The sequence below is a fragment of the Crocodylus porosus genome, unplaced genomic scaffold (genome assembly GCF_001723895.1).
Source record: "Crocodylus porosus isolate Cpor-Errol unplaced genomic scaffold, CroPor_comp1, whole genome shotgun sequence".
Taxonomy (NCBI): Eukaryota; Metazoa; Chordata; order Crocodylia; family Crocodylidae; genus Crocodylus; species Crocodylus porosus.
Window position 1 is genome coordinate 171,592,580 of NW_017728906.1, and position 14,025 is coordinate 171,606,604.

The 14,025-nt window shown below is 42.2% G+C and overlaps 1 protein-coding gene across 1 annotated transcript; it reads left to right on the plus strand.

Moving 5' to 3' along the window:
• Nucleotides 1–4,472: 4,472 nt before the first annotated feature.
• Nucleotides 4,473–9,918, plus strand: LOC109306677 (gap junction beta-6 protein). Its single transcript, XM_019530202.1, has 2 exons — nt 4,473–5,191; nt 8,272–9,918. Exon 2 carries the CDS (start codon nt 8,294–8,296, stop codon nt 9,080–9,082), a length of 789 nt encoding a protein of 262 aa, XP_019385747.1. The 5' UTR covers nt 4,473–5,191; nt 8,272–8,293; the 3' UTR covers nt 9,083–9,918.
• Nucleotides 9,919–14,025: the final 4,107 nt, after the last annotated feature.

Here is a 14,025-nt window from a genome sequence, read left to right on the forward strand (position 1 = left end):
CCGGGGCCGGGGCGGCTGACAAACGGGAGTCGCAAGGGAGATGCGCCCGGAGATCGCAAGCCGAAACCCGCCGCAGCGGAGGGGCCGCGCCAGTCCTTCCCCGCGCTCCGAAACCCGAGGAGGCGAAGCGCTGGCGCTTTCCAAGAGGTGCCTCCAGCCCAGCCAGGGGGCCTCGCAGCCAAACCCGTGAGAACTGCTGAGCCAGGACTCGTCTCTCCTGTGCCTTGCCCTGGAACACGGGAGGAGGTTTCAGAGCCTCGGTTCTGGTGCCTTTCGGCTCTTTGAATGTTTGCATTTGGGGGAAGGTTTAACTCCAAAGAGCGTCCTTGGTTTAGTTCATTAAAAGAACAAAACAAAACTTCAGTTATTTTTCCCAGAGTTACTTATTTATCCAGCAGTTGATGGTGTGCCTGTGAAGCTGGCCGGCCCATGATTTCAGGGAGCTGAACAAGCGCCTTGTATACAGATTATGCAAAGTACAGGGTAAAACAAAATGACAAGCAGAATGAAGACCTTGGCAATTAAAGATAATCTGTGACGCACCTACTCTGATGCACTTATTATTTTTTTTTCAATGGAGACTCCCATGAGACTAAACACCTTGCATTAGTATACTAGACGGGTCCTGTGACCATTGGGTCACACCACCTCAGACATGCTTCCTCTTCACTGAGGAAATGACAATAAAACTGTGGGAGTCGGGACAAATATTTTTGTGATGATTGGGGTGGCTGAGGTTGACAAGGACTTCATCACAAAGTCCTTATTTAGCCAAACTTTTGCAGATGCCAGTGAGAAGCTTGCCTGAATACAGGCTATGTACTGTACAGAGCCCACTGTCGCTGACAATGGTTGAAATCTTCCCCATGGCACTCTGGGCAGATCTGTCTTCTTCCAGCCAGGAAGCGGGTGTCATTAGTACTGACAGAGCCAGATTCTGCAGGATTAAGTCCAGTTTCTGCTTCCATCTATGCAATATGCTCCATCACTCTTCATCCCCTTGCACAGAGCTATTCTGAGTAGAAGGGACTGTTGGTGATTCTCAACCAGGGTGACCCAAGAGCCTTTCCAGGGTGCCCTGGGGTACTACTCAATATGAGTACTGTTAGGTGTGTAAACATGATGTACGTGATAACCAGGGTTTTCAACTAGGAATCCAGTGTTAAAAACATTCTGACCTGTTGTAGTCTTTCTGCATCCCTTGCAACAGAAAAGCTGTTCTGCTATTCTTCCATAATCTGTGAACACCAACCCTTTGGCTGTGGCGTATGCAAAATGATGTTGTGCTCTCAGTCTAGTTTCTAGTACAGAATTACTGTAAGAAGTGTGGGTGTCATAAGTCGGGTATGGGAACAGGCTGCTAGAGATCTAGGCTTGTTGCTCATGCTAATCTATATTTCATGTATGATACACCTCTCTGCCTTTACCCAGTCTGTGAAATGAGGCTATTGGCATTTATTTTCAGCTTTTAAAAAAGGATGCTGTTGTCAATATTTGTGGGATGTTTCAATACTAGCAGAGAGGTGAAAAGCAGGGAATGTTCAGGTTATACAATCTGCTGTCCTTACCACTGCGTTTGTTCCTAGCTTCTGCTGAGGAGACCAGGTTCACTGCTACAGTCAAAAGTTTCCTGTTGCCTGTAGAGGTGGTTCCTCCAGATGTTGGCAGGGCACTGCAGAAACTCATTGCTCTTCCAGATGGGATTTGGGGCATGTTGGCAGGGCACAGTGGGGAGGCTTGCATTCATACTACCCATTTTGTCTGAGTTCTCTAACCCAAACTAAAAAAGGTTTTGTCCTCCAGGATTGTCACCCTAGTATGTCTCAAGGGGACTAAATAATATGTCAGAATGAGAACTGCTTAGTTCTGATACTCCTAGAGTGTATTTGGTACCCGTGTTGGTCTGGGACAAGAAGACATACAAAAAAAACTAGAACTCTCTTGTGATTTCCCAGTTGGTCTAATAAAAGGCATCACTTTGGAACCAAACATTTTAATTTTTTGTGTGATACTCTCAGAGAGCACTTTCCTCCCCTGCAGTGACCTTACATTTTCTGATCTTTGGACCTCTGCCCTGAGCTGCTGTTGTGCATCCCTTTGTGTATTTGGGAGATAGCTTTGGATTATTTATGTAAGATGTGATAGAAATGTAACTTGGAGAAGTGGAAAAAAGTGTGCACCAAAATCTTGTAGCACGGCTCATGTCTCCTAATAGGAAAGGAAAGGCCTAAATCAGCATAGCTTTCCTTTTTTATGTAAGCAATTTAATTGAAATTGTCTAAAAAAAATTTAGGTACAGTTTTATTCTTTGGAGACCTTTCCTCCTTGTTAGTTGCTGCAGTCTGATCAGGATAAAATGTTGTTTGAAAGGAGAACTCTGTGTGAGATTCACCTGACTGAACCCTGATTTGTTTAGGAAAAATCTTGTAAAGAGAGACTGTGCTGTCAAAGTAGAAAGAATGTAAAACGTATAAAGTTACATGAACTTCCTGTTAAATAACATCAAGAGCATAATACCAAACTTGATGTTTCCTACAAATTATGTCTGTCTTCCTCTGATACCCTCTTTAAAAAAAGAAGACAACCTGATTTTTGCATTTGCCAGAAATACTGTACACTTTTCAATGATGTATATATTTGGGAGTCGAGAGGGAAACTGCACTACAATAAAAACTCGTATTTCCCAAATTCTGTCAGCGCATGGTTCTGAGGAGGTTAGTCAGTAGCACAGAATTTTATAGATCAAGGGACGCAGAGAGATTACAGTTGATTTAACTTTCCTGAAAAGGAAGGAGCTCATTGTAATCGGAAAGATAATTAAATGGAAGTACAATGCAAAATGACCAATCTCTTAACTATAACTTAATGTTGTAACTATAACTGCCATCTTCATAGTCTGCCATGAAACAAGATTCAGAGTTCAAATTCACCCATGAAGAAAGCCGATCAAATGCTGTTGAGCTTAGGGGAGTTGCATCCACTTGCATCAGAACTGAATTTATCTTGAGGAATTTGGTTTCTGTTCAAATGCTCATTAATCCTGCAAGGTAAGTTTTTACAAGGTGGGGGAAGGGTTAATTAACTAGATTCAGGCAGGGAATCTTGTGCCTTGTTATGCCTTCAAGTGAGATCTGCATTCCTTGCATCCTTCTTTGCATAACTGGGAAGGGTCTTCTGGAGAGAAGAACAGCGAATGGGAACTTGTCACAAGCCTTCATTTACAATTCTGGGGCTAGTGAAACAAGCGACAGTGACTAAAAATTTACTTCAAATCTACATTCTTATCTATGTGAATTCTACATGGAGTTGTGCCCAGGATAGTCATCATCCTGAGGCCTTATCTAATTTACATGTACACACTGCTACTTGCTTTGCAGTGATACCAATTAATCCATTAATTAAAGGGGTAATTATCTTTGAGTTCTGTGTACCAAGTGCTTAGTTTCCCTAAGCCTTGAGATGAAGAGCAAGGAAAACATGGCATTGCAACTAATGTTCAAGCCTGACCTGGTCATGGTCTGGTGGTGGGTACTTGGGACACAAAGAACAGACTGCCTGATCCTGACTTCTGTGTCAGATACACTGTGATCACTACTTGTTATAGTAAGTTTGTATATTTGTTTTTTGTGAATTGTTACCAGCCACTGGCAACAGATCTGGAACACAGCTTGAGAGCTGCTAGAGAGAATTTCACTGACTACTCAGATGGTCAGACTGCTCTTGATTTCCTCCCCCCCAACAACTCATAATTCTTTAATAAAAGTTGAGTGGTTTGTGAAGAGTACTCCAGTTGGATGCCCCTTGAGACTGATACGATTTGCAACTGTCATATTACAAATTGTTGCATTTCCTACCTGCCAGGAGCTGAGGTGCAAGTTAAATGTCCTTCTACAACAGAATGTGACTGAAAATTTAAAATAACATGGGAACCTGTATTCTTTTCAGCTACAGCCATGTTATCAGTTGTTGAAGGAGAAAAAATAAACCCTGATTTTTTGTCTTGGCAGATACTCATTTTAGTACTTTAGTTCCCCTACCTCCACCCTGCCCCCTTGTTTATAGTGTCTGAGGGTCTGACAGTCTTTATTTAACATATTTATCTTCATACATCTGGGGGGGCAGGTATTATCTACCAGTTATGGAAGAGCAGCAGAAGTACAAAAGCAAGCATAGCGCAAACCCAGAAGTGAAGACTAGAACTAGATCCTTGTGCTCTAACCTCCTCCTTCAGAAGTATTGAGAATTGCTAAGCATGAGTTAGGTCAGTACTGGGGTGGGCAAAATGTGGCCTGGGAGCTGGATACGGCCCGCCAGACCGTTCTATCCAGCCCATGGGGCCCCTCAAATATTAATTTTCTTAATTTTATCTGCCCCCGGCTACCTGTCATGCGGCCGTTGATGGCTTGCCAGAACTCAGTAAGCGGTCCTCGGCTCTAAATAACTGCCCGCCCCTGGGTTAGCAGAATCTGTCCCACACACCTGCTTAAAATGACAAGTTTTGCCATATTGTTAGCTAAAGTATAAAGTTTCCCTGTGCCCCCCTGCCTTCCAGCATTGATAACACATGCATACAAGATACAAAAATCACCATTGTAGCTTATTTGGGCTAGGGAACCAAAACAAGGTACACCAGTATAAGGCACCTTAACATTAATATACTTGTATCTAGATTTAGGTTTTTACTGGCTTCTGGGCTTTTACTGGCTTAGGCATCTAGGCAAAATTCACACTCCTGTCAGTACCATCAATAATACTTGAATGCAGACCAGCCCTCAGTATACAGTAGGATTGTTTGTTTGATTGGGGGCTCCAAGAACAGGCTAACTATGCTAGTGATATGGGATCCCAAAGAGTTTAACAATTCTACAGCTCTTTTGTGGAAAAAAAATTAGCATGAGAATTGCCACATTAGGACAGATCATTGAGTCCAGGCACTGACCTCCCAGCATTTGCTGATGCTAAATGCTTCAGTTGTAGATCTATGATAGGCACTTAAAACTTAAATAATAAGTTTTGTCTTGGCTGCTTGCTATGCCTTGGAAATGTGAAAAAGCATGCTGCTAGGTGCAACAAGAAAGAGATTCGTGGCACACCCAACTCTGGAGAAACCTGACCAGTAAATGGAATCACTGTATGCATTTATCCACAACCATCTATGGTTCAGAGAAACAAGTACGTCAGGAACCTACTGGTAGGCACACGTGAGGAGTGATATTATTCTGAATTTGTACGGCACCTATCACAATGGTAACCTTGCTCCTAACTGCATATTCCAGGTGCTACTTAATGCAAATACATATCATATATGTTTGGCTTTTTTAATGTTACTAAACTATTTGACTCCACTGTAGTAGTGAATTCTGTAAATTAGTTGTGCACAAAAAGAACATGCCTTCTATTGTATCTTTTTTTCACCGATCTAGTTGATATAAAACAAGCATATCTACATGCATCTGGTATAATGAAGCCATGTTTTTTTAAACTTCTGATTAAAAGATGGATATAGAAGGGGACTTGAGCAGAGAATGCAAGAGGCATCCGATTTAATTGGGAAATGAAGCGACTATGATTTTGTAACTACAGGACCTTCATAGCACAAGTGGTGCTCTCTGTTAGAGGCTTTCTGTGCAGGCCTAAGCATCCCTATTCCTTGTGATTTGACTGGCTCTCCACTTCAGTGTCGTGATGGTCCATGCATCAAGTACCTCTCCCCCTCATGAAGGCACTGCTGTGCAGCTGGAGGAACAAAAACCCCAGTTGTAGAGCACTGATTGATGTTGAAATGCAAAAAGCTTGAACTGTTTTTACATGGCTATATGTTGTCACTTACGCTACTTAAGTGTTGATTTCCTGTAGCATACTTACTGAAAGTTGTTACTTACCACTAAGTTTTGCAATTGTTCTCCCTGCATTATGATCTTTCAGCTTCCTTCTTTGCCTCTGTTCGTTTCTGCTTCCCTCCCTTTTTTGCTCCACACTTTTCCCTCCTCCTCCTCCCCCGCCCTCCCCTGTACATGCCTCACAACCTTTCTTTTTCTGATGGTGTTTACTGTTAAATACATTGTTGAATCTCGTCTGTGTACAGGATTGTAGTAGCTGTAGATATCTGTGCTAGTTCTAAAACATATGCAGTCATTGATGAGGCTTGAAGGTTGGTTTACCTGCTTTGGTTGTTTTCCCTGTCTGTTTTGGCGGAGGGACAGAGGTGATTTAATACTTGTTGGTCAAAGGGCCTCAGAAGCAATCTTGGGATAAAGATAATCCACAGTAGTCAATTTTTAGAACCCAGATTCACATCACACGTACTAAAGCAAATTAATTATCTGGAATCTTCTTTTCTTCCAGTTGGGAATCTAGTAGTTTGCCATCCTTTATTTCCCCTGATGTGAGCCATGCTTGACTGAGGCCTTGAGCAGAGCTAACATGACCTCCTGGATTGCTAGCAGCAGGGAAGGGAGTGGCAATATTGACACTGATATTGGTTGTAGGAAGATCAAATTGTAAAAGTGACTATGGGCACTGACAGGTGTGAGGGGCCCCCACTCATCTAAGTCATGGCACCATGAGTTAGAGCCAACCCCCCTCCCCCCACCAGGAAAGGTGCGGGGGCAGGACTGAGCCTGCCTGCAGGTGATCAGTAAGCCCAGGAGCTGCCCCTCTCCTGGAGGGGGAAGCCTGAGCTGCTGGCTTGCCTGGCCTAAGCTTGGGGGTGGGGGGCAGTGGATTGGAGCCCAGATTCCCACCCCCACAGCTGAGAGGTGTGGAGGGGGAAGCAGGAAGCAGGGGTGCTCCAGTCTACCTCCCCACCCTAGCTTGAGTCTGCCCAGCCAGCAGCTCCCTGCCGCTGTTACGAATCCAGATTCGTAGAAACTTGTTTCTTGCCAGACTTGATGTTAGTGCCAGGTCCCCAACATTTGCAAACCAAACATTTCTAGGACTCTAACTGTGGGGAAAAAAATAAATATAAATATATATAATTTCTATGACTTTTTTTTTTGAGTCCTAACTTAATCTGGTTATCTCTAACATTTAAATAAGTTAGTTACTAACCAAGGTAAGACTTCATAAATCAACAAGAAAAAGGGTTGTTAATGTTAAATATGAAGACAACTCCTTTCTGGCTATTGCTAGTGTTAGCTCTCAGTTCCTTTTGTTTTACTAAAGTAAGAGACAAAAGGGCTTACTCTACATATAACGCTAGCATAGTAGGTCAGGTTTGGACAACTAGAAGTTCACTGTTTGGAAACCCCCTGATTTTTGTTTTAACATTCTTGATATAACACTCATCAGGCTAACAACATTCTTTACTTCTTTACATTTCCAAAATATTGGTACTATATTAGCTCCCCCACCCACTCCCGAAACATCTTCAATGTTCTAAGGTTCTCTAAAAATCCACATCAACAAAAGAGAGCACCTCGGTTACAACTCTTAAAACTTTGTTGCAACTTAAATATTTTTCAACCAACAGGTCTGTATAATTTTGTAGTGCCTGCTGCTGTTTAGGTATTGTTAGAAATATTTACCGAGCACTTCTGCATCTTTCTGCATTGTTGTTAACAATTCTACCGTGTCCCTATAGTAATAAAATATTACAAGAACTATTTTTGTTCCTGATGTACTTTAAAAAGCAGATTCTGTCTTATGTCTGTTGGCTTCTTTTTGATTTCCCCCCACCCCCATAATCCCTAGCATGTCTTCTATATATCCTGCTGTGTATCCATTCTCCTTTCTTCACTTGTTACATGGTTTTTATTTTTATTGTTTTTCCTTTCTATGCCAGGGCTTGGGTGTATTGAAACTACAGAAACAACATTCTTTCTGAATTGTAGGTGTTTATGTCTTTTGAGCTTCTAGTAAAATGTTCTTTAACAGTTTTCAGTTGTCATTTACATTTTCCTCTTTGTTTTCCCCCCCTCTCTCTCTTTTCCCCCCCCCCCATTGAGGGGGTTTATTGTTTTCAATTTTAGTGAAATTAACTTAAAAGCACTCTGTGTGTGCATGCACACTATTGATTTGGAGCTTCTTGTTTTTCATGCGCAAACAGATAAGCCATGATCATTATGAACTATCCATGTATACTACTTCATTTCCAGTATTGGTTATGGCCACTTGTGGTGACAGTGTCACATTGTCTAGGAAACTGTTACTGTTGTCCCCCAAGATGCTGCAGTTATTTAACAACTCCTATATTCTGTGTCAACAGTGTCAATGGAACTGATTTCCTACATCTATTGATGATGATTTGTTGTTTGTGTTTTGTCTTACTAGGTAACGGGAGTTAAACAAGACAATGGATTGGGGATCACTGCAAGCTGTGGTGGGAGGTGTGAATAAACACTCCACCAGCATTGGAAAGGTCTGGCTCACTGTCCTGTTCATTTTCCGTATTATGATCCTCATAGTGGCTGCAGAGAAAGTCTGGGGAGATGAACAAGAAGACTTTGTCTGTAACACACTACAGCCTGGATGCAAAAATGTTTGTTACGATCACTTTTTCCCCATCTCTCATATTAGACTCTGGGCCCTTCAGTTGATCTTTGTCTCAACTCCTGCACTGTTGGTGGTAATGCATGTTGCCTACAGACGACATGAGAGGAAGAAGCAATTCAGGAAGGGAGATCAAAATTGTCAATATAAAGACATTGAAGAGATAAGAGCCCAAAGATTTCATATTGAGGGACCCTTGTGGTGGACATACACTGGCAGCATATTCTTCAGGTTGATTTTTGAAGCTGCCTTCATGTATGCATTTTACTTCGTGTATGATGGATTCCGAATGCCACGTCTAGTGAAATGTAGTGCTTGGCCTTGCCCAAACACAGTGGACTGTTTTGTTTCTCGACCTACTGAAAAGACGGTGTTCACTATTTTTATGATTGGTGTGTCTGGTATTTGCATTATGTTAAATGTGGCTGAATTCTGTTATCTGCTGATAAAATGTTTCCTTAGAAAGTCTAGAAGAGCAGGATCTCAAAGACATTCCCCCAGCCTTGAGAATAAAGAAGAAACTAAACAAAATGAAATGAATGAGCTAATATCTGATAGCTGTCAGAACACCGTTCCAGCATTTTCAAAGTAGCTAAGGTGATGTGAATGTTGGGATACACTCTTCAGAGAGTGAATGCTCATGTTTAGAGGTTCAGATTAAATCAATTGTATTTAAAGTTTTAATATATATTGTCAGGTGGGAATTTATACAACTAATTTGAAAGTCCAGAAAGCATGAAGATGGGAAAACTGAATAAGGATTAAGTAGGATACTACATCTTCTAAGAATATCCTTAACAAGCTGACTATGACAAATGGAAACTCAATAGTCTGTTTATACTGACATGAAACATAAAAACAATGTATTTAACAGCCACAAGAACAAATCTGTTTTCAAGCTAGATACTCTAGTATCTAGCACTTACAGCAGTGATAGGTTTTTACTCACTTGTGAACTTTCAATTAAATATTTTTGTAAAGTATGAGATTCCTTGTTACTTAAAGTGTTATAGTGTATAGCTGAGTAGCATGTATTTTGTTTTGGGGGTCTTTTACAACACAAGCAGATGCAACTACTAATGCCATTTTAATAGAGAAAGATTGGCTTAAGTATATCAATTTCAAACATAGAGCAGGTCCTGCTGTAAATAATTCTATTAGTATTTTTATATTGCAAACTGCCAATTTTATTAAATCATAGATATTACTGAAATAAGCCACCTATGTTTTCTAATGAATTAGACATGTTTTATTTCATGTACTGTATAAGGCTATGGAACCTTGTGGGTGGGGAAGTGTTTTGTTTGTTTAGACTGTAGACCGAGAATGCCAGAATGGTGTGACATTAGGGACTTGCTAGTTCCCTAACTAATAATGGGGGAGGAAAGCTGGAATCTGAGCTGTCTTTTGAATAAAAAGCAAACGCTATAACTTCTTGCAATGGAGTGTAATTATTTTTTCTGTGAGGTGTGTCGGTGACCTATGACACTCTGGAATCTTTGTTCTGCACTTCTATTACCTGCTTATAATTCAGTTTGTAAAGTCCTGGATATAAAAGTAAAATACGTCAGGCTAGCCTGCACTACCACTGAAGCTTAACCCATTTGTAACACCTCACCAAGATGTGGTAGAATGGTTTCTTTCAGAGTTAGCAGGGAATTGGGACCATCTTCCTGTTGTGTGTATGTGAAGTGGTAGAGCACCTGCGTTCAATCCTAATCATGGTCATCTGCTTTTGAGAGGATGATGGTGCCCAAAGTGAAGGAGAGAGAGGAAAAAAGAAAAGTGAATGCAGTACACTGGTAATATGGGAGGGGACTTTTCTATGAACGTCTCACTCTCCTTTTGTGAATCGCTGGGTTCAACTAGTTTTAAAAAAATAGTTGTAAATCCTTTGACTTCAACAGTTACTCCTCTTTACCCTAGCATAAACAGCAGCAGAATCTGATCCAAGGGCTTTTATATTATGATGATCTGCCTTGAGTTGACCAGAGTGGTTTACAAGAGAAAAATTATTACTTAGAGCAGAAAGTGAATGAATGAAGATGAGCATAGGTCCTTAACTCTCATCTTTCCTTCTACTAATATAATCCATTCCTGATCTTTCAGGATTTTCCATGTCATTTTGTGAAAAGACACTGTGATTTTTCTTGGTATACTCACTGGCAAATGAGTGCAAATGCCAAAATTAAAGGAAGTAAACAAACAAATTAGACTTATTCTTTCTTCCTCCTCTAAGACTTTTCAGTGGGAGCTACAGGAAGCGGGAGTGAGATGTTATAGGCTTTATTCCTGTCCTCCTTAACTGTAGCTCCAGAACTCCACCAACACCTCTTTATAGGGTAAAGGTCTGGGGAATGATGTAACTAGCTAAACACCCATTTTCGAAAGAATAATGGAGCCAGTGCACTGGATATCATTCAAATTTTTCTCTTACCAGTGAACGCCAGGGCCATGTTAATTCAGACACCAAGACAATGCATGGTTAGCCTGAATGAAATAATCTTGTGCTAAATCATATTCCTCAATGGATTTTTATCCAAAAAATGCTGTGAATAATACCAGACAAAACATATAAACAGATGTCACTTGGACATTCCTAGGCATAATCATTAACTATCTTCAGTTATCTGATTGAAATAACCTTTACTCTCTGCTGTAAGGAAAGTTCCTATAGTTCAACTACAGTTTCCTTAGCTGAGGTATGAGGTTTCTTCAGATTTACAACAGAGTAGAAACCACTTAAATCCCAAGATTATCATGTGACAATGGCTGGGCTTCCCCCACTCCCACCCTAGTTTACAAGATTTATAAACAGCTTTTTTTATTCTAGTTTTCTTGCAGAAACCTCCAGCTCTTCCAAATGTTTTACATTAACCCCTGGTAAGCAGGCAACAGAGTAATATGGTACTTACCAGTTGAAGTTTTAGGTAACATGAATAGAATTGTAGAAATCAGTCATACATAAACTACATTCTCTTCTATATGCCACACCACTACGTTCTGTGCTCCCAGCAGTAAAAATAAAAAAGCCCTTATAACTAAACTATGTTGAGAGTTATCATAAATAAAGAGCCAAATGCTACGTGAATTGACTTCAACAAGGTTGTTCAGTCATCACCAACAGGACTCTGGTGATATAAATCAGGGTTGTCTCAACTAGAGATCTGTAAGGAATTACCCCATGGTCCCTGGGCTCCTGATGCAAATGCTGCATGGAATCCATTGCTTTCTTGCTGATGCTGTCACATGTTTTGTCTTCTTCACCCTCCTCCAGTTTCCTCTTCCCATCCAGGGAGCTTGTGGCTTGGGAAACTTGGAGGGCAGGGGTGGAGGGAGGCATTGCAGCCCTGACATAGATGATGAAACTATCAAACTGTTCCCTGTATCCCTTTCACTTTTTGAAACTACCCTTCATCCAGACTGACTTCTATTGATTACACTGAATAGTCCTTCAAGTACCTGAGCACTGCAGTACAAATTTACCCTCCTTCACTGTGTTAAGGTTGAATGTCTTAGTTCTGCATTATAACAAAAATACTTGCAGTAGCAGTCGTTCTGCAGTTTTCAATGGGCAAATCTCCATGAGAGATTTACTGTGGAGCTGCCTTATTAGCTGTGCAGTGAAGTCTCAGCATCTATGCATGCAGCCTTATTAGCCCATGGTAAACTAATTAATTGTGCTGTAGGTTAGTACTTGTAAACACAAGTGCTATCCTATGGCAGTGTTTTTTAGTATGCAACAATGCACATGTAGACACTGACGGGGCTGGCTGGGGGCAAGGGGACTGCCTGCCAGCTAGCCCTGGACTGCTGCACCCTTGTGCCCCAGCCAGCCCTTCTGCAGCACGTTGAGCCAGGTCAGAGCAACCCCGAGCTGGCAAGCTGACTCCCCAGGTCTCCTGCCAGCCGGGGCTGCTCCAACCCAGCTCAATATGCTGTGGTCCCAGGCACGCGTGTAAACGCTGCCCCCAGGAACAATAAACTGGCGATTACTGCATCGAATTAATTTCACATGTAGATGTTCTCAGTGTCTGACAATCTGCTTCCTGCTGAGTATAATCAAGTAAAGCACATACATAAGACTGCCGCCCTCTCTGTACTGGCACTGTACTGTAGTGAATGTCATCAAAACTAGGGGATTGTCAGCTGGACACCATCTGATAATTCATAGAAAGAGATTATCCTCTCTCAGAGTGATCTGTTGGTAGATTTTTACACTGCCGAGGCCTCTGCAGCAGTTCACTTTTTCAAACCTTCCTCTATGTGTCCTTGGGACTGTTGCAGCCCTAGCTGGAGTAGTAGAACTGTGTTTGACCAATGCTCACCATTCAGCCAGTCTTACACATGGGATAAAGCAGAGCAGGTTTTGCTCCATTCATTGAAAATAACCCCCTCCTCTTCTCAGGCTGGCCCTCATCAGTACTCTGTATTCCCTCTGTTTAAGTGCATAGGTACCAACAGGTCACACCCCTGTCTATCACTCAGAGAATTTTCCCACCATTTTGCTTCCCTCAGACCCAACACCTTCCCCAGAGTTGCTTGACACAGGGTCTATCTACATATGCAATTAGCACAGGGGCTAATGCGGCCCAGGGGCCGGATGCGGCCCGCCAGGCCATTCTATCCGGCCCACGGGGCCCCTAAAGAATTTAGAAAATGAATATTTATCTGCCCCTGGCTGCCTGTCATGCAGCCCTTGATGGCTTGCCAAAACTCAGTAAGCAGCGCTCTGCCCAAAAAAATTGTCTGCCCCTGAATTAGCATATAGCGATAAACTCTGGCACAGCTTGCACTGGACTTTATGTCTCCTTGGTGCAGTGTTTACACATACGCCCAGGACTACAGCACTTTGGGTGGAGCAGCCCTGGGGTGGCAGGGAACCTGGGGGGGGGGGGGTCAGCCTGCCAACCTGGGACTGCTCCACCCCAGCCCAGTACTTGTCCCAGACAATACTATCCTACAGCAGAGTTAATTAATTTCCTGTGCCCTAATAGGGGTGCATGTGTAGACAGTGATGCTTTACTGCTGAGCCCATTAGTCAGCTCTGCAGTAAAGCGCACATGTAGATGCACCCACAGGGTTCTCCCTATCCCCCAAAACCACAAGTCTCCCCTTTTCCTCCAAGCTCCCTTTGCAAAGTCATGTGACAGACTGAAATGCCAGTGTCAGGCAGATCTGTGGTAGTGGACAACAGAAGAAATTACTAGTAAAGGCAACAGTTTACAACAAAATTCCCACCACGGGTGATCTAACACATCCTGTACTCTCTTCCCCATGTTAGGTGGGCCTTAGAAAAAAAGAAATTCCAGGATAGAACCAGAAATGCTAAATAGCAGGAGCAAGTGCAAGCAGCCATTTCAGCAGGGCCTGCTGGAAATGGATGAGGTCTGGCCACTCTCCATATTTTTCATGCTGGATATTCCCTCCCTATACTCACTGTTTTGTTTTTTTCCACCAGCCCTGTCCCTCATATGCACTTTTCTTAGCTTCTCCCTACCCTACCTGCATGATCCGCTTCTCCCTTGGCTACTC